This window comes from Nelusetta ayraudi, unplaced genomic scaffold, assembly GCF_046127955.1.
Source record: "Nelusetta ayraudi isolate G7.1 ecotype Tasmania unplaced genomic scaffold, CSIRO-AGI_Nayr_v1 ptg000019l, whole genome shotgun sequence".
In the NCBI taxonomy this organism is placed as follows: domain Eukaryota; kingdom Metazoa; phylum Chordata; class Actinopteri; order Tetraodontiformes; family Monacanthidae; genus Nelusetta; species Nelusetta ayraudi.
The window spans coordinates 2,523,639-2,543,712 of record NW_027466069.1 but is presented as its reverse complement, the minus strand read 5'-3'; the positions used below and the strand labels follow the sequence as shown (position 1 = coordinate 2,543,712).

Below are 20,074 nucleotides of genomic sequence, written 5' to 3'. Positions count from 1 at the left end.
GTGTCCTCGGATCCGTGCACAACAACCCCTTTCCTCCCTCCTTCCACCCTTTCCCCCCCTCGCTCTCCATTGGCTCTGGACGATCACCACCCCCCTCCTCAAAACATCTCCTCCCTCCATCAGACTTTCCCCTCTCTCTTTCTCTCCGGCCGCGTGCCTCCCTGCCTACCTGGACGCTTCTTCCGACTCGTCCTGACTCAGTCCTCCCTCTGGAACCGTCTCCGGTGCCGTCGGTTTCAAAGCGCCCTGCAATGTAAAACACGCTTCACGTCCTCAAACCCAAGTTCTCAGACAGTGACACAAGCATTGTGTGAACCCTTGAAGCTGTGGGGCAGCCCCAAATAAGGTATGAACGCACGGCCCCCGACACTCCACTATTGCAGTGTGTCACCGATTACGCAAAAGCACGCACACGCGCGCACAGATGTTTCTCATACAGCTGTCTGCTTAATCAAAATCATTTGCTTTTCTATGGCCTGAATCAATCAGAGGTTTAGGAGGAGAACAGCCACTGAAGACAGATCCGGTATCAAAGGTGCGTGTGTGCAATCATCTTCCATTTACATTATAGGTTATATTTCGTACCCTTTTATAGATTTGAATTTTTCAGGCTTCAGTGGACAATACAGCACTCTTGAGTACAATGGAACCTCCTGTGCAAGTCATGTATAACGGTCCTTAATTGCTCCTCATGGTGGAAGTAAAGTTTTTTCCTGAATCTGAATCATTCAGTGCAAAAAAAAATCCTCTGGTAAACTCAGCTCACCTTGCAACACAGGGTCACAGTGTAATTTGTTTTTTTACTCCCATTTGAATCTTGGGTGGCGAAATAGAAAACACCAAATTTAGCCCTCTGTTTACAGCCTGATCACCTGGAGAGGTTTCGTCAGGTACTAGGAGTTCTCTAACACTCTGCAGTAACATATTAAATATATTAAATCGATTCAAATGACTGAAGCAAACAATATTTTTAGTGCTAAAATGTCACCAAACACCTCACCACACCTCCCCAATGCGGGTCTTTCAAGGGTGCATCTGACAAGTAATAGTGGTTGTAATTCAATCTAAAGGACTGAAAAGCCTTTTGAAAGTGCATTTGTTTCATCCCTGCTTTCATGTGAAGGCCAGACAGAAGAGTGTGCGGGGGCATGTGTCACTTGAATCCAACAGGCAGCATAGACAGAGATCACAGAGCTGTCGGTCAGGGAGATTTCTGTCCGGAAACTGAAAAATCAATCTGACAGTTTTTTGTTTGTTGGTTTGTTTTGTCTGTTTGTTTCCTGATGGGTGTCTCAATCTTTTAGCCACAGTTGACACATTGACAGAGACAGAGGACAGAGATTCGGCCAAGTGGCCATTAAGGCTGGCCCAGGAGAGTCAGCCAACAATCTAATATTAGCCGAGCCCACGGCCGTCTTTAGACTCGGCCGCTAAGCTGACTAAACTTAGTCGTCCGCTTCCCAAGCCTTCTCTTTCCAAATTGCCCCGCTCTGCGACCAGCCTGTTCTGGCCAACGCCGGCGTCTGGGGAGAAGCTGGTCGACCTTCTGCCGTGATGAGTGAAGGTCTCTATGAGGGAATTTGAAGAATAGTTGGGGGGGGAAATAACCCAAGACCCTAAAAGGATAGTGCGAGTACAACCGGGAGGTGGGAATCAGGACAAAATGTTCCTCCTCTCGTGCACCAGATAAGTGATGATTTGTCCCAAACAAGCTGGAATTTCATGAAGACAGCAGAACTCCGGTGTGGAAAAGAGCACAATATAAAAAAGCGACTGTTAAGTGAGTGCTGCCCTCCTCTGGTAGCTGAGCAGAGCTTCCCTCGCTATCTAAAAGGAAAACAAGGCCCCGCCACCACACCCTATTGTGCCAAAGGGCTTCCCCTTCCTCTGCATTTCCTCCCATCAACTTAATTTCTGTTATGGCATGTCACAGGCTATAAATCTTCGGCCCTTTTACCCTCTTCCTGTGTTCAGGCCTGGAGTCGGGATCCACATCGAGCTCTTGTGTTTAAATATAGCACCTTTTTGAGTCGAGACTGGATGCGGAAGGTCTGATGTTGCCTCATAACCGGAGAGAGAACCTCTGATAAGGCTCCGTCTTTAGCTGCGGAGAAGAGCGTGTTGTTGGCTGCGTGACAGCTTGACACTTCTCTGTCGTATGTGTGATGTTCAGCATCAGTGTTTAGTTTGTCAGTTGCATATTTTTGTTTTGCCTGTTCGGTGAATTCCTCGGAGATGAGAAAAGCCAACTCTTTACTTCATCTGCATGCTCTGCTTTTGCAGGTAGAATGCAAAAAGGTGCACTGTTCTGATGTCACAACTGATACCTGTCCCAGGTAAGTGGCAACTCCCACTCCGCCCTCAGAGACAACCTTGATTTTTAGCAAATCAGCGGAAGCTCCGACAAATATCTGCGTTCGCAGAATAAAAAAACAAATTGCTGTATCTTTATTTTTTTGTTTTTTGGGTTTGTTTTTTTTTCAGGAGGGCTAATTGTGCTGGGCCGCTTCTCTCAAGTGTGGAATGAAAAGTACACATCAGAAATGGCCACGTATGGAACCTTTGCTTACTTGCGCTCAAAAAGTAAACATTGAGAAAAGTTAGAGGAGACTAAACAAGACATACCGTCATCAAAAGTGAAAGGATTCCCCAGCTTGGCTGAGATCTCATGGGTTTAAAGTAAGAACTATTTACAGCTGCTGCTGAATAAGCATGAATCGCGTCTGAGCCCTGCGCTTCCCAGTTTGGTCAGAGGGGGGCGATATTCGCAACCCAAGAAGGGGGAAAAAAACAGCGATTGCATAACACCAGAGAGTTTCACGTGCGCCAGGCCCCGGATTGGCCTCACTGGTTCAAATTAGTATCAGGGTTGATCGGTTTACAGACACCTTCGACACCACGTGGCCATGTGCACGGTGACACTCACTCACTTTGGCTCCTGCCAGCTCACTTTTGAAGGGTGCACGTTTGGTTTTTGCTGGCACCCCCTGTCAACAGGTTAAAGACACAACAAAATCAATTCCAGATGTCGGGTGTATTTGTGTGGCCTCTTTTTCAAGACCGTCATGTGTTTGTAACCTACTTCCTGCGTCATCTTTATTCCATTACACTCATTGCTTGCTTTGTTTTCGGAGACCTTATGCTGTCCTCATTCACAAGTCTACGGAAGGATTTCAGAGTTCACAAAGTTTTCCATTTTCTTTCATCATCAAGTAGTCAGATGGAATCAAAACTCTATGGGGGAAGGAAATTTGCACGAGATAAGGCGTAGTGTATATATGTGTGTGTGAGTGTGTGTGAGTGTAGGGAAATGTGGGCATGGAAACACATACCATGAGCGTTCTCCTTTGAATTCTATCCCACCAGCAGAGTTTTATGAAATATTAACACTGGGTAAATTCAAAACACCAGCCCACTGCGGCACAGACAGAATCTTTTTCTCTTTAAAGTTTACACAAAAACTTGCAGCGATGCGTCTTTTAAGTTTTATGGCCCGTGTTTGTGGCATAGACTGAGACCAAGACCTGCTTTTTTATTCTATAATGTTCTTTACACATTGAGCTATATTGGGTGTCTTTATTGTTAGCTGCTTTGTTTTTGTTTTTTGTTTTTTTTTATTTACTGTGATTACTATGGTTATTGTTTTTGTGAGCATTCATCTACTAGACTTTTCATTTGCTTTCTACCAACCTTTTTTTAAATATGAGGTCTGTGTTGTCTTCGGTTGTTTTCTCAACCATGATTGTGTCTGATTTTGTGTTGGTTCCTGTTTATATTATTATTTATCTTCCCCTTTTCATGTTCCAACCTTTTCTATGGCTGCGGATAAGGCAGAGGTTTTGAGTTCTCGCTTGTTTTTTTGGTTGATAAATGAACTTTTGACTGATTGAAGTCTATAGAAGCTGCATCAGTAAAGTCTCATTGACTGGTTGACTGACTCCGTTTGTTTTGTGCAGCCGCTGTGTCTGCGACGTGCAGTGGAGCATTTCGGCGTCCACGTGTTTCTTGTCTGTCTTTGTCGTCGCTGTCATGGGATTAATTAACCCCCCACCTCCAACCCACACACCCCCATCCCCCAGTTTCTGAGCACCAGCAGGGCGAGTTTGTTGTCCCAGCAGAATGGACTTCCATGGGAAAACAGAGCCAAGGCGCTGCTGTCTCCCATCACTCTGACGTCACGGAGGCAGGGGGTCCACACGAGTGGCTGGGAGGGTTTGGCCGGCGCACACGGCTCAGTCAAATCTCTTGTGAATGGTTAAGGAAGTTTGCCGATGCTGTTGTGAGGAAGAAGGAGAGCAGGCCGACAGAGAAGACTGTAAGGAGAGCAAGGGTGGCTGCCGTCTGTTTGTTTTTTTTTTTCCTTAGCTCTCTTAATCCTTAAAGCTTCTGTAATCAGGATGAGAGAGACAGAGAGCATGTTGCCTGACTTAAGACAGCAGGGCCCATGTTGGGACGGATTGTTGGCTGACGAGGTGGCCAGCGGGAGAGCTGAGGGAAGGTGAAGAGCACGTTCCAGCACATCTCTGTCAGTTTGGGAAACTCTGAAGCAGTTTGGGGCCAGGAAGCAGCAGGAGGCGTGTGACCATGAGGATGGTTTAAACCCCACAGCAAGACACAGAGAAGAAGAAAAAATATATAAGGAAGAGGATCGACTTGTGGCTGGATTGTTTTAGGGTGAGACTCACCAGAATTAATTTCAAGCAGATTTTTGTTGAGGCTAATTACAAGGTTCAAACCTTCACAGTTTAAAGAGGCATCTGGGGTTACTTGCAGTTAGACTTCAGGCAGTGGCTGACCAGTGTGAGTGATGCCATGCTGCAGAAAATCTGCAAGACATTTGTCAGAAATTTGTGCAGGTTTGAGCAATGGTGTCGTTGATTATTCTGCTAAAACACAAGCATTTACAACTCATCAATTTTAACTCTTGCCCATGCTTTTCAGAATTATTTAGAAAGAAATGTATATGTGGATAGATTTTTCAGTGTGCAGGAATTAGTCAGTCTTAAGATATACTAAGATATTATAGCCGACCGAGCAGAAGAGCAGTCTTTACTACTTTCTTTTATTTTTACTTGTTTCACTTCACAAATGGAAATCAGCCCTTTGGGATGCCACAAAGGGTGCCAATACCTCTCCCAGGTTAGGGACCAAACAGCAGTCAGGTGTTGGCTCCGCCCTCTGAGACATCCTTGTAGCATCTCTGTCAACACAGGGAGTTAAAGCTTGGCCTTCATGCAGGGGGCAGCAAACAGAGGAACCGGACCTGAAGCTGTCTGGAGATGATGAGTCACACTTCATTCAGAATGATTTTTTTCCTATTGGAAGATGTGGGCGCACTGCTGGAGACCTGACATCCAGGCGTGAGTGAACCCAGAAGAGGGGTCCAATGGCCATGGCGAACTATGACCCCCACCTGGGCTCAGGCCCGTCCGAAGACTCGGAGATCCTCCTGGACGACTCCGACTCGGGGAGCGTGCTCTCCGACGACTCGGTGCTGCCCGACTACGAAGCCGAGGACGACTGCGCACCGCCGGCCAAGACGTTGTACGAGGCCAGCGTCCGGAACGACCCTGCGTCCCTACGCAGGATCCTGGCGAGAGGAGTCACCAGAGACGAAGCCATGGAGCTGAACATCAACGGCAGGGTGAGAGGAGCCCCTGGTGCCTACTTTACAACTACGGCTTGAAATATCGCTGCGCATCACAAAAAAAAGAGTTTGATTTTTCCTCCCTCGATCCTCTGCAGAATGGACTGATGGTGGCCGTGGGAAAAGGCTTCGTCGACATCGTCACCGTGCTGCACGTCTGCCCGCTGATAGACATCAACCATCAGGACAATGATGGCAACACGGCGCTCATGATTGCCGCCCAGGCAGGTTGGTACGGCGGAGGCCTCGCGGGCGTTGGCTCCGCCCCCCGAGTCGGCGATGCTGTGCAACTTTACACCGTTGATTTTCTCTCCCCAGGTTTCATTAACATTCTGAACTACATTGTTAACTTCTACGTGGACGTGGACACGGAGGTCAGGGACCCCCGTGGCTTCACGGCCCTCATCAAAGCAGGTCTGCAGGGTCGAGAGGAGTGCGTGTCTGCACTGCTAATGCATGGTAAGTTTTTTTGGGTTTTTTTTTTTTTCGCTCAGGTGCTTCACACCCAGAATAGTTTTGCATGCTAATCTGTTGTCATTGTTTTGTAGGCTTGTCAGTTAAAGATTTTTGCATTGCTTTAGGCCATCACTGTACAAAATTTGACCACTGCACATTATATCAAGAGCACGAACGTTTGAGATGCACTAGAAATATTATTAAATAATTCATTGAAGGCATCTTGAATCCGGTGTGTATTTTCTGGATTTGCTTGTGCGCCTTGTTTGCTCAACAAGTGGGATGTTGTTCGTGTGTGTCGTTTGTGTGCTGTTGTTATGTTTTCTTTTTGTTTTGTTTTCACTAAGCTTGTGAATCAGAGTTGATTTTTACTACAAGTGAAAATCAGAGCAAATCTGCTGGATCTGCCCTGATTAATTGTTCCCCATTCTGTGCAATCTATATCCCATTCCAGCATGCTGTGAAATGACCTGATTTCACTCTGGCAGCGCCTCACATTTTCTCAGCGCCTTGTGTTCTGACAGTCACCACATGGTGGGGTTATTTCACCAGCTTGTTGGAAGAAAGCGTTCCCTCTCTTTGTGCCATGTTATTGTTAGTATTATTAACAACCTGCATTTTGCACCTGTCTTGTGTTCCCACACGCAGGTGCAGATATAAACGCGATGGACCTCGTCCAAGGAAGAACCCTGAAGGACTGGGTCCTGAGAACGGGGGGGTTCGAGACCCTGCAGAGAATACGCCGCTTGCAGGACCACCCTGCTGCCTTGCAGTTCTGCGAGAGCTACGTCCCCGAGTGGCCTGAGCTCAAACAGCTGGTCGCCAAGGCCACCGCCGCCAAGACAGCCAGCCAGAAGCTGAGGCAGCGCCTAAAAGAAAGTCTGTCCTTCAGGTTTCCGCAGGACCCCCAAGACAACGGGGTCATGGACCACATGGTGCGGATGACCACCGGCGTCCACAGCCCCCTGGTGGCCACCGCCTGCCGTCCCCTCTGTCCCAGCAGCCCCCCAGAGATTGGCAAGAGGCGCTTTGCGGTGCCTGAACTCCTTGAAAAGCACAGCAACAGGGAGCTGGAGGAGAGCACCGTGTCCCACAGCAAAGGCTCGGTCACCTCGGCGTCACCCACCGCCGTGTCGACCGCCTCCGTGTCTCTGACCTCCTGCTGCCAGGACGTGGAGCGCAGGGAGAGCGTGGCGGCCGGCGGCGTGAGGAGCTTCATTCCCCGCAGCATGGTGCACAGGAACAGCATCTTCCCCTCGGGCTGCATTCCCAAAATTGAAGTAACAAAATCCAGCGAGCCCACTCCGAAGAAGGACAAGAAGAAGAAAAGGCAACGGGGCTACCTGGAGCCTCCGGTGTGGAAGTACAAGGAGGCCAAGGAGGAGAAGAAGAGAGAAAAGAGGCTGCAGAAGGAGAAAGAGCAGCAGCAGCAGAACCAAAGAAAGGGGTCGAAGCACTGATCAGTGAGAGCAGCCTTCTTACCATTTCCTCTTGGAATTTTACTGTGACATAACGGTGTCTGAACGTGATGATTATCAGAAGTTTTGGACCTTATTTATTGGACTCATCATGTTGTGAACCTTTCTGCATCTTCCTAAAATGCAATACTTACATCTGCACTGCAAGGGCAGATTTTCAATGCAAAGTACAAGTGAATCACACTAATTCTTTCTCAGCCATTGAACCACCTCAACGTCTCACATTCTGGAGCAGCATCTTCCCATCAGTCTGTCTGAGCATCTGCGCTGAGCAAATACAATGATGGTGATAGATTCTGTGAAAAACCACCAAGAGGTCACCATTATCTTTATTTCAGCCAGATAGTCGTTTGCAGCAGTAAGCCAGCATGCAGCATCATCCATGTTGAATGCTTCTGACTTCTGACTGCACGGGCCTCATTTCTCTAAAGTGACTCGAAAGGGTGGATAATATCAGTGATCAACATAGAGAAAAGGGAACTGAGCCATGTTGTCAACATTTTGCAACAACTTGAGATAAAACTGCTGACTTTTGTACAACCCCAAAGACTTGACGTTCTCAATACACCAGTTGAAATGAACTGGAACCAGGCACCGGAGACATGCTCTGTCTTTCGACTTCTTTGGGAATAATATCTTTGACATTCCGCTTCAAGCATCTAAATTCAATGCAATTAAACCAGGGCTGTGCTGTTTACACCGGGATCATAATACTATTTTTATAGATACACTCTGTGGTCATAATTTATACAGCCCTTATAATACAACCATGAAGTGATTTTAGTTCATGCACTATTTATATAAAACTCAGGTATTCTAAAATGTTAATCATTAAAATGTATGTTGTTGTGTGAGTTTGAAATCACCAAAGACCCCACCCCCACCCCACCCCCCTCCTGATCCCCTTCCCTTTGGAGTTGTACCTGCATCTCTCAGAATTCTCAAGGATTATTAATATCTTTTTGACTTTTTATTTTAACAATGCGTGTGACTGATGGGTCTGGCCCCTTCGTAATAAAGTTACTTTGAGCTTCTTAACAAGATCTATAATGTTTTTTCTACATTCGCGTGTGATGACTTTACAACCCCACCCTGTCATCTCTTAATCCAATGTTCTGCAGTGTTACTTAACAATTTTCTCTTATTGGAAATAGCAGAAAAACAAAATGGCAGCTCTTAATTTCATGGTCCCATGTCAAACCTCACATTCGTGCTGTCACGCTGGTGTTCACTCTATAAGTTCGCAACTCACTTCCTATTTTTAAGGGCAAATGCAAGTGCAAGACAAAATCAGTTTAATCATAACAATGTCTGGTACTTTAACACAGCTTCCTGCGAAACTGTGCAGCCTTTGACCTCTGAGAGGAGAAATCATATAAGAGGTTTGTTTCACAAGAATTTTCTCAGGGGAGGAAATATGATGAAATGTCTGCGTAGGCAAAATATCACTTATTCTCTGCTTCATCAGATTATCAAACAAGCAGGGGCTTCTTATAGAATCCTCCAGGGAAGCGGGGGGACGGGGGATAAACAAGAAAAAAAAGTGCTGATTTTATGAAGAAGTACAACAGTTTGCTCTCTCCTCTCTGTTGCTGTTGATGTGAGAGCATCCAGCTGTTACTCCAGCAGCAAGCCAAGAAAGAGGAGATTACAGAGAGCCTGAGAACCAGGAGAAGAATGTTATGTACTACAGACATGAAGGCATCTCTCCGCTTCCGCCGAACCAAGTGCTTTCACACAGCACGGGCTGTTTGGGATCAAAGGGACGAGACACAAACAGAGAAGGCAGTTGTGCACAGTTTGAAGAGGATTGTGAGATTCACAGTGCTTAATGAATATACTGTATGTAAACCACAATTAGGCTTTGAAAAATCACCTTTAAATGCTGTTCTGCTGAAAACAGGTTGTGAAGTACCGTTTGTTCATGTTGATCATCACCACCTGGGTCACCACCTGGATCACTAACTAAGATAATTTAATTTTTTTATTTTTACATTGCAACAGGCTGATATATTGCTTTATTTTAGCACACACAAGACAAAATAGGTAAGTAGTTAGGTAAAAGACAGACTTTGCATTGTTCACTGACAAAAAATGGAGACAGATGTTCAATCTAATTATTCCCTTCATATTGCAAAGAGTAAATATTGTTTCGGAGCAGAGAGCGTTGTTTTAGTACTTATACAAGTTGTTTGTCCCCAATGTTCTTCCGTACTTTTTTCTAAATGAATCGCTACTGATGCGAAGCGAAATGTTGTTTGTTGAAAAGACGAGCGTAGCTCTGATCAAAGTGTGAAATTATAACAGGCGGCGGCGGGGACAATGTTAGTGTATTATTACAGTGGGGTCTTTGAAGAGAAACATTCCTGTGCACTGCAGACAGCAGTCCACAGGGGAAGGAGGAAAATGAGAGGTTCAGCGAGAAACAGGAAAACCGCAATGAGAACACATTCCAGGCAGAGCAGAGCCTGTGGGGACAATAAGGGGCGGGACGTGAGTGTATTCTAAAAAAAAAAAAAAAAAAGTAACGTAATCTCGCCTTCAGATCAGCACCATTGACAAGAACAAATCGTGTACCCGGTTTGCTTGACGGGACCGAACCAGCAGAGATCCGCCGGCGGAGTATTGTTGTGATTCTGGACCGAGGACGATGGTTCGTGTCGCCGCCGCTTTATCGGCGCAGATTTCTACCGAGATGAGATTGACTTTGGTCCGCCGCTGCTCGTAGGCGCAATTTCGGTGGCGTCTTTTCTCCTTTTAAAGACTTTTAATTCACTCTATCTCGTGACGGAGCTTGCGGGAAACCAAAGTGTTTTTTTTGCTTTTTCGGACTTTTTCGACCGCTTTCCCTTTTCTCTCGGAGCGGCAGTTTTTGTTCAACCACGGAGGCAGGAAAGGATGTGAAACATCTGCAGCCGAGTCGCATAGACGTCACCTATTCCACTTTTGACTCCTCTCGTTTTCTTTTAGTTCAACTTCTTTTGTGTTTACGTTCTTTTCCGCAACGCTGTGAGGCTGAGTGGACGCTTTGAGCCAACTTGGACATGGGGGACGTGCGGCTGTCCGGTTAGAGGAAGAGCACCGAACAGGTAGGCGCCTTAATTAGATGCCCCTCAGCTCGGCTCTGCGTGCTAACTAGCTAGCCGCGATGCTAGCAATCGAACCATACCCTCACTCCGACCACCGCTACACGTGACGTCATTCGGAGTGCGCTCAGGCGCGACCCAGCAGGTGTCCACACCTGGTCCGAATACACACTTGGCAGACATTAAATTGTCGATGATTTAATAGAAAAAGAAAGTTGTCGTGGGTTTTCTCAACCATGTGCAGTGTCAGTGGTTCTCCAAAGTTGTTTTTTTTTTAATTCAAGGTCAAGTTTCACTTTTCGGATGCTCAATAACAATAATACGTTTCGCTAACACCTTGAGAAATAAGGAAAGTACTTTTGCTCCCTTTGCTTTTAAGAATGCATTTGCAGTGAGTCTCAGGAAAACTAGCCCTTTGTGATGTCACAAAGGCCACTGATGCCGATTCCAACAGGACTTCTTATGGGTTGTTTTTTTTTTTATCTTCTTCCAAACGTGGACGGTCTAAAACTTGTATTTTCTTAAAAAAAACGCAAAACTTTACAACATATTTCAAGCAATCAGCTGTTTTTTTTTTTGTTGTTTTGTCTTTTTTTATTAGAATTTTGTAATTTCTCTCTTGGTGTCAATTCACGCCATCTAAGAAGTTGTTAACCACAAGCAACGTCATCCACCTACAAGTACTGGCTCAACTTCTGCACTCTATGTATTATTTGCCTGTTTAAACCTTATGTGTTGCATTGTATCGTCAAAGTGTTGTTTTTTTTTAAGTTACACCACTATCATATTGAAGGTGTTGGTTTCTATTGTCTGGGGGGGGGGTAAGCCAAGCCTTAGCTTTCTCACCCATGCACCTTCTTTTTCCTCCCACCTGTCACTGTGATTCATGATGACAGTTAGGAGTTAAATCAATTTAATCGAAAACTTAGCTGTGTGCAGGGGAAGTTTGGAGCCATTTACTTTTCTTTACTGGTGATACATTCAACAGGCACAAGTCCACAGACATCCAGCTAGCCGTAAAGGCCGCTTCATCTGTGACATGAAGAAACAATCAGTCTTTGACTGCAGAGAGCAGCAGGGTCCAATCACAGATTTCTTTCTAAACTAGTTTTTAGTTTAGTCTTTAATTTTAGTTAGCTCCATGTCATTAACCTCTGAAAAATGGCCGATTGTACAAATAATTTTACAGAGTCGGAGCCGTGGGTGTTTTTGTTTTTTTTACCCTCTGCGCTGAGGCCCCGGTAGACTGGCTGTGGGAGGCAAAAACACATCTAAGCGCGTAGTCATTCAGATGGAATGAGAGATCTGCCTGCCCGCGTCCAAGTGCTGTAGATGAGAGGAAGAGATGACAATGGATCTTTTTCCCCGTTGGCCCGCGCGGATGTTGCACAGGACAGAATGGAGACAAACAGAGGGAGAGCGGCGAGAGGAAGCGTTCTGCCGTCTGAAATCAGGATGACCTTGATGGAGGGACGTGATTACAGTCTCAGCCCCCTCCAGCAGCCGCAGCTCTTTAGTCGGGCCTTTTCATGACCTGTTGGCTGCATGACAGAAGAAGTGCTCTTTTTCTGTGTGGGGTTTCAACTTTCAAGTATAGTTTGTGGTTTTCGCGAGTTAGAGCTGAGAGCAGCGAGTTCTGCACTTCCCAGAGCCTGGGCCTCACAGCAACGTGTGTGTTTGGAGAGGTGAGCAGGAGGGGGCAGGGGGGTTGGCATCTAGACTAATGTAAGAAAAAAAGCTTGAGAGAGTTTACTGGCGCCCTCAGCAGATTGAGCGTTGATTTAAAGAGCTGATAAAAAGATTTGTTTGGTTTTTTTTTTAGGGTTCAACAGGCGGGCTAATTTAATGGAAACTCGTATTTTGACTCACTCCTGTGGTTCCCTTTTCTGACTTTTGACACGGTCTGATGGAAATGGCTTTTGTGTGTTAGTTTCCGTTGTCGTTCGGGGTCGCATTTATTCATCTGTGCATCATAACTGAAGGAGGATATCCGTTTTTCTACGCTGACATCTGCAAGTTTCAGCGGCAGATGTGCGCTCTAAGGTGACTCGATGCCGTGGGACAGCCGAGGGAGGGCTGCCCTTGGTGATGCAACGCCCGATTGATGATTTGCACGCGCTGCTTACTGTGAAACATTTATTTAGAATCTATCATAGGACACTCGGGGTTACTTAAGGTGGCGCCACATTGTTTGAGCCCAATTCCAGCTTGATTGTTTAAGTTTTAAAGGTATATTTTGCTTTTGGGTTATCTACACTAACATGGAGAATGAAAGAGTTCACATCCAAATATTCCAAGTTCTGTTGAGATTCTGTTGCCTGGACCAGTTTAAAACATTTTTGTGTTATTGCCATGTGGTAAGAAACCGAGCATTTTCTATTTGCTCCAGAACTCTGGCTTTGTTCAGTTAGCCTGGTGCTGCTGCAGGCCATCGGACAGATGTGTTGAAGACGTATCTAAAACCCTTATTGAAACTTTTATCGTCTGGTTTTCGTGAGTATTTCAACCATCTTGATTTTCATTTTCAACCGCTAGGTTTCTCGGTTTTGCTCCCTGCCTTCCTTTCCACTACGTGTTGGACACATTGCAACCAATGTCTGCCTCAGTCAGTGTCTCATTCATTAGTTTCTCATGCCTTTTTTTTTTTTTTTTTTTTACCTTTTTCTTGAATGAACCGCAATTAGTCTTGAACTACCCCGGCCCCACCTGATGTCACGTCCCAGTGCAGGTGGTGCTTGTGAGCGAGGCTCTCCTCACTGGCCGACAACTTTTTGCGTGTGACCCTCAGAACTTGCGGCCCCGAACAATGAGTCGGCCCCGGGCCTCGCCGCCCAGCCGGGTGGGGCCGCTCAATGGCAGGAAGCTCAGCCATCAATATTTACTCTGCGAGTGGCGGGGCAGCACTGGAGTCAACAGGCCTGGAGCCAGTGCAGCTCCACACAGCGCAGACGCCAGTCTCCAGTGCCGCCACAGCCTGCACCCCCCCCCTCTCTTCTTTTTTTTTTTACCCCCGCCCAGAGCAATTACCAGGCAGGCAGACAGGCTGGGCCCTCCGACTGTTGTTTTTGACCTCATAGCTTCCTCCACCAGGGAGCTCGTGCCTTCAACTCCTCCGGCTCCAGCTCCTCCAAGACGATGCCGTCAAGATACAGTCCGAAACATTTAAATGGCGCAGCTGTTATGACCTCCGCCGCACCGTCGCAGCCCCTGTACACCAGCGCCCTGTAGATAAACGGCCGCGGTTGTGCAGTCCGATCATACTGACTGCTGGCGCTCGTGTCGATTCCTGTTTTCACAGAGATGGGAAGCGCCGCTCTCCTCACGGCGGTTCTGGCCGGGGCTCTTCTGTCCATCTCTGCCATCCATGCAGGTGAGTCGGTGGTCAGGTGAGGTGAGAGACAAGGCAACACTAAGCTGATTGTGCTTTTAAAAAAAAAGCTGAAAAAAAAACTCAATTTTTACCCACGTCTTTGAAACTCAACCAAAAACCAAAATACCTCATCTGGTTAACCACTCTGCCCCTCTCTCTCTTTTAATGTGAGGCTTTGCCTCCACCAGGAAATGTAAAATGTGAACTCATCTCTTTTTCGCCCACCACTTTGGGTTTCCCCTTAAATAGGGTTAAGAATGTCTTTGACCATGATTTAGTCCTGCTGTCTTCTATTAACCCGCGTGGACGGAATTTCACAAAATGTGCTTGTGTGTCTTCTCTTCTCTTTTGCTTTCAAACACTACACTTGTTTCTCTCTCTCTCTCTCTCTCTCTCTCTCTCTCTCTCTCTCTCTCTCTCTCTCTCTCTCTCTCACTCTCTCTCCCCCCCCAGACTCCGACGACGACGGGAAGCTCCTGTGCACGTGCGAGAACCTGAAGAAGACGTGCGTGAACGGCACCTGCCGAGGAGACGTCTGCTTCTACACCTGGGTGAAAGGCGACGAGGAGAGGGGCTGCTTCTCCGACCGCATCTACCGGGAGCACTGCTACACCTCCTTCGACGGCTTCTTCATCGACTGCTGCAGACAGGACAAGTGCAACGCCTTCACCACTCCGCCGCCACGCGTCGGTCAGTACAGGGAAAACTTCACGTCCCTCACGACATTCAGCTGAGACGTAGTCAGAGTCCCGAGGCCTGCGGCTCACTTTGGTTTTTCTTGAAGATTAGAGCGTTTGTTATCAGATGGAAACTGCTTCCCCCTAGTGGTTGGTTAACGTACTTATTCTGTAAGGCCCATTTAAGGCATTTTGAGATCTGCTTGTATGAAGTTTAACTAAAAGTAAGTATTGATTATCGATTTATATTTACATACTAAATGATTTCACTTGTAAAGCTGCAACCTCATCAAGGAGCCATGCATCTCAAAACACAGATCTGCTTCATATTTATTTATTTTTTTACCATGACATCATTGCTTACAATTAAAAAAAAAAAGATGTGAGATCAGGTGGGACGGGACGTCAGAAAACAGGAATTAACACAAACTGTCCTTCAAACATTGTTTGAAAGCCTCTTCAAACATGCCTTAATGTCTCTTAACGCACAAATCAACGCTTTGTGCACATCACCCTGAACGCTTATATTTCTTGCCTATGTGTGTCCAGTTGCAGGGCCGACCACGCAGCCCCCAGAACCGAGCCGCCCGGAGCTCTGGATCACCGTGTCTTTGCTCCTGGTTGTCGTGATCGCCAGCGTGTGCGGCCTGGTTCTGTTCCTGCACTGCCAGCGCTCCGGCTGCAGGCTGAAAAAAGCCGGAGAGCACGACGTGGCCATGCTGAAGGTCCCCAGCGGAGAAGACCCCACATACGGCGTAAGAGAGACGCGGCGCTCGGGTGCTGTGAGAGGATGCTTGAGTTTTGCAGCACAACTTATTCTCTAGCGTTCTGTCTCTTTGTCCCCCTCAGGATATATTTGAAGAGTTCTGTACGTCAGGAAGTGGGACAGGGCTTCCCTACCTTGTCCAGAGGACCATGGCCAGACAAATCTCACTTGTCGAATGTGTCGGTGAGTCTTGATCCTCTTCTTTCATTTGCCCTACTATTGTATTGTTGTTGGGGTTTTTTTAATATAGGTTATCCTCCTGCTTCTTTGCAGGCAAGGGCCGCTATGGGGAAGTGTGGAGGGGGACGTGGATGGGGGAGAGCGTGGCCGTCAAGATCTTCTCCTCCAGGGACGAACAGTCCTGGTTCAGGGAGACGGAGATCTATAACACGGTGCAGCTGCGCCATGACAACATACTGGGTATATGGCAACGAATGAATCATTGTGTAGATTCCCAGAAAAAGAAGTCTGGCGATATCCATCATCCCCTGAAAGTCTGCGAAACAGCTTCCCTTCTGACTTTTTGTCTCAGGTTTCATTGCCTCCGACATGACCTCCAAGAATTCCAGCACCCAGCTGTGGCTCGTCACCCACTTCCATGAGCTGGGCTCGCTCTACGACTTCCTGCAGTACAGCAGCCTGGACCCAGAGAGCTGCCTGAGGATGTGTCTGTCTGTGGCCTGCGGCCTGGTGCACCTCCACACCGAGATCGTCAGCTCCCAGGAAAAGCCGGCCATCGCCCACCGAGACCTTAAGAGCCGGAACATCCTGGTGAAGCGGAACGGGCAGTGCTGCATCGCTGACCTGGGTGAGTGGAGCGCTAGGACATCCAGTTCAAACGCTCGCTGTCACATGCTGTATGGTCCATATAGCTGTTTTTATTGCAATAGAAGAAGATGGAAGAGGGCCAGATTGGGCTTGGAATAACTGCAGCCAATTACTCCCCTCTGTTGTGCTGCAACTGAAAAATGATATTTTGCTTGGAAGGACCTCTATTTTGAAAGAGTCAGCCTTTGATTTTCTATCTTCGCTTGTCCTGCTCTTGGAATCCGGGTCTACTGGAGTCCATCCCAGCTCTGTTAAGGTGAAGGCGGAGCTACTGCCGGGGAAAGTCGGCAGTTTATCTCACAAGCTGCGTTTCCATTCCCGTTTCTCACAAAATAAAAGCGATACTTCTAAGATTTCGACAAAGTGCAATTGCGATTTACAGGTGTATCTGATTTTACAAGAATTACGTTTGCTTTTGTTTGTTTACGTTTGTTTGCTGTCAAGAATAGTTGTTGTATTTTTCTCTTTGATTACCTGTGAAAAAAATAATCCATCCCCTCCTCCGTCCAAACATAACGCAGCATTTTTCACTTGAAGTGAACTGGTCACATGACCCCGTACGTCACGTCTGGGGACAATCTCACACAGTCACACCTGCAGACATTTTGAAGGTTGCCATTTAGTCTAATGTGAATGTCTTTGGACTGTTGGAGAAAGCCGTAGTATCTGGATAGAAGCCACACACACACACACACACACACACACACACACACACACACACACACACACAGGGAAAACATATAGTCACGATTAAACCTGTGACCTTCTTGCCGCAGGCCGTGCCACCCTCGCAACAGTTACTTTGTGGAATTATATTGACTAATTTTCTGTCTGTGCTCTGTGCCTCTTCCCACCTCCTCAGGTTTGGCAGTCATCCACTCTCAGTCCCACGACTACCTCGACGTGGGCAACAACCCTCGCGTCGGGACCAAGCGCTACATGGCCCCCGAGGTGCTGGATGAGACCATTCGCACAGACATCTTCGAGTCCTACAAGCAAACTGACATCTGGGCCCTGGGTCTGGTCTTCTGGGAAATCACCCGCCGGACTGTCGTGAACGGTGAGAAAATATTGTCCGTGTAGTAGAAAACAAAAAAACTGTCGTCGCCGCTCACACGGTTCTCAGAGACAAGAAGCTGCGTTTCCATGACAGTTTTTCGCAAAATAAAAGCGATATTGCTAAAATTTCAACAAAGTACAATTGCTATTTGCAGAGGTTTCCGTTGAATGGTGAGAAGCGCATAAGCAGCCGTTCTCGTCAAATCTCGTCCCGCAAGATTTGACAAGAGTTTGCTGTCAAGAATGGTTGTTATATTTTTCTCTTTGATTACTTGTAAAAAATAAAAAAATCTCTGTCTCCTCCTCTGTCTAAACCTTTTAGCCATATTTGCGAGGTTTTTCGAAAAGTAAGCGTTTCAATTACCAGTTTTTTATTGCGATATTTAGGTTTTGCGCAATTCTAGGCGTGATGGAAACGCAGCTACTGTTTGTACCCGGTTGTATCCGACTGCTGCAGGAAATGCTCTGATGTATTTCAATGCATGTTTTTTTTGGGGGGGGAGGGGATCGATTCGTTCCCCATCCTCTCAGACGCGCCGTGTGGAAATTGAGTTGTTTTTTTTTCCCCCCCCCACCGGCATGTCTGGCTGTCTGGCAGCGTGCGTAAAGAGGCGGTTGGCCCAGCGTCTCTCAGCACTCCGGTGTTTTCGCAGCCTGGGTCTGTCTCCGCTATCCTCTCTTGTGATTAGCGTCGCAGTAATTATAAACAGTCTTATCTGGTGTCAGCACTCACTTGTACATAGTCCAGATGTCTGCGCGCGCAGAGCTTGTCGATGGAAGGCGTACGCGCGCGCGCAAGTACATTTAGGCCAGACAGACTTCCGCGGTTCGCAAACAACCCCAGACGCACACATGCACACACACTCGCGTGTGTGCGAGTCTTGCAGAGTTCCATCACAGAGTTGCCTCCAGGGGATTGTTATCGCTCTCCTCCTCGTTTTGTGAAATGTACTTTGCAAATCTCCCATTATGGACTATCTCCATTTTCTAGTGTTCTGTTTCAGGCTTTGCATTAAAAGATGAGTAACTTATGAAAGTGCACAAGAATATAATATACAGCAGTTACCGTTAATGTTGAGTTGAGTTAATTCAACACGCAGTAGCAAACATCACTGACTGGATTTGCAACACCTAAACCCAGTGAATGAATCTGTCAGCTCGCACGGTTAGAAATAATTCATCGTCCTAATGATAAAAGACTTTCATGTGACTGAACAAAACATGAGAGTTGAGTTTTGAAGAAAAAAATATCAAGAGTTGCAAAATGGCTAAATAAACAAATTTTTATTGCTGTTGCTATGCTCTTCTCCAAACAGGAAGTTTAACTTGAAGCTCTCTCCTTCTCTCTTTCGGTTGTTTTCAGGCATTGTGGAAGAATATCGTCCTCCCTTCTTAGACCTGGTGCCATTAGATCCCAGCTTTGAGGAGATGAGGAAGGTGGTGTGCGTAGATCAGCAGAGGCCCAGTCTGCACAACAGGCTCCATTCCCATCCGGTAAGAAAGAGAGACACACATATCACACAACGTTATGCTTAAGCACCGACTCCTGAGGTGTTCATATAGACCAGCAAAGGCTTTTATGCAAGGGAGACATGCCCTGAAAACGTAAAAATTGTTTCAAAAAGGGGAAAAAGTTGCTACTTAGAACCTTTATTTGGATGTCTGCTTCACAGTAAAGTGTAAACCACCAACCCTTCTCAGATTGTCACATAACCAACTAAATAAAGACTTTTTTTTTCCCATCTGCCATTGTCGCATTGCAGATCCTGACAGCCATAGTCAAGATCATGAAGGAGTGCTGGTACCAGAGCCCACAGGCCCGCCTCACGGCGCTGCGGGTGAAGAAGACGCTGTCAAAGTTCGACCAAGACAGCAACTTCAACGTGGAGAAACTCAAGCAGGACATCTAGACGTAGACGTCGGGACATAAACGAGGATAAAAGGATTGGGGGGAAAAGCCAGAAGGTGGGGAATTCTCCAGCAGAAAGTGCATTGCTTTATCAGGAGAGGCTGACTAGTGGACTCTAAACTGGCACTAGATCTTTTATCTAGACAAATACACATTTGCAAAAAAAAAAAAACTTCTGGTCTCAAAGTGTGCGGTTTTTTTAACATTTTTTTTAAAATCCACCATATTTTTGTATGTTGAGGTAACTAAAATGTGGAGATGTAGATATCCACCCACACGCACTATTTTTGCCCCTGTCATTTTAAAGGGAAGTCTGTCATATGCGCACTATGTTCTCTATTATTTCACGGGAAGAATCGCACCCACCAGTTTGTAGGGAAACTGCCAAAGCTGTGTTCATAACAGCAAGATTGTTTTCTCTCGCACATTTCTCGCTCACTTTAGCCATTTATGTCACATGTTGTGTAAGCATATTTATCTTATATTAAGAACATTTATCCACTGTTGTCATGGAAAAACACAATGTCCTATTTAGTTGTAAATATTCCAGCAGTATAAAAGCTGTTGTCTCGTATAATCATTGGGTTTATTGTAAATATATATTTTTTATTATTGGACAGTGTGACACTTTTTTAGAGGGTTTTTTTAATTATAAATTTGGCACTAGCTTTCACACCATGTTTTCACATTCCATGTGGTCTAAAATGTGCCACCACTCTTATCATACAGGGTTCACCAGCTGACATGTGGTATTTCACCTGTTAACTGTTAATAAAGTATTTGTATTTTTCTTTCGCT

The 20,074-nt window shown here is 46.3% G+C and overlaps 2 protein-coding genes across 5 annotated transcripts; both read left to right on the top strand.

Moving 5' to 3' along the window:
• The first annotated feature begins 1,223 nt into the window (after positions 1-1,223).
• Positions 1,224-8,613, top strand: ankrd33aa (ankyrin repeat domain 33Aa). 2 transcript variants are annotated; one of them, XM_076026277.1, is made up of 5 exons: positions 1,224-2,336; positions 5,326-5,644; positions 5,746-5,875; positions 5,966-6,106; positions 6,752-8,613. In XM_076026277.1, exons 2-5 carry the CDS (start codon positions 5,387-5,389, stop codon positions 7,561-7,563), a joined length of 1,341 nt encoding a protein of 446 aa, XP_075882392.1. In that variant the 5' UTR covers positions 1,224-2,336; positions 5,326-5,386; the 3' UTR covers positions 7,564-8,613. The 2 variants fall into 2 exon arrangements, with proteins under 2 accessions (XP_075882392.1, XP_075882391.1); XM_076026276.1 differs by lacking the exon at positions 1,224-2,336 and adding an exon at positions 3,289-4,674.
• Positions 8,614-10,084: 1,471 nt separating this feature from the next.
• acvrl1 (activin A receptor like type 1) lies at positions 10,085-19,424 on the top strand. 3 transcript variants are annotated; one of them, XM_076026269.1, is made up of 11 exons: positions 10,085-10,234; positions 10,552-10,670; positions 13,966-14,037; positions 14,491-14,727; positions 15,264-15,469; positions 15,564-15,663; positions 15,754-15,900; positions 16,013-16,288; positions 17,171-17,368; positions 18,731-18,861; positions 19,131-19,424. In XM_076026269.1, exons 3-11 carry the CDS (start codon positions 13,968-13,970, stop codon positions 19,275-19,277), a joined length of 1,512 nt encoding a protein of 503 aa, XP_075882384.1. In that variant the 5' UTR covers positions 10,085-10,234; positions 10,552-10,670; positions 13,966-13,967; the 3' UTR covers positions 19,278-19,424. The 3 variants fall into 3 exon arrangements, with proteins under 3 accessions (XP_075882384.1, XP_075882385.1, XP_075882383.1); XM_076026270.1 differs by lacking the exon at positions 10,552-10,670 and having other exon boundaries at positions 10,088-10,234; XM_076026268.1 differs by having other exon boundaries at positions 10,090-10,670.
• The last annotated feature ends 650 nt before the right edge of the window (positions 19,425-20,074 follow it).

What these genes read in the sequence shown, in the direction of transcription:
- ankrd33aa (XM_076026277.1), top strand. Translation starts at nt 5,387, where the DNA reads ATGGCCATGGCGAACTATGACCCCCACCTGGGCTCAGGCCCGTCCGAA. An exon ending in AGCTGAACATCAACGGCAGG is followed by an intron (nt 5,645 to 5,745) that starts GTGAGAGGAGCC and finishes GATCCTCTGCAG; the next exon opens with AATGGACTGATGGTGGCCGT. An exon ending in CATGATTGCCGCCCAGGCAG is followed by an intron (nt 5,876 to 5,965) that starts GTTGGTACGGCG and finishes TTCTCTCCCCAG; the next exon opens with GTTTCATTAACATTCTGAAC.
- acvrl1 (XM_076026269.1), top strand. Translation starts at nt 13,968, where the DNA reads ATGGGAAGCGCCGCTCTCCTCACGGCGGTTCTGGCCGGGGCTCTTCTG. An exon ending in CATCTCTGCCATCCATGCAG is followed by an intron (nt 14,038 to 14,490) that starts GTGAGTCGGTGG and finishes CTCCCCCCCCAG; the next exon opens with ACTCCGACGACGACGGGAAG. An exon ending in GAGAAGACCCCACATACGGC is followed by an intron (nt 15,470 to 15,563) that starts GTAAGAGAGACG and finishes TGTCCCCCTCAG; the next exon opens with GATATATTTGAAGAGTTCTG.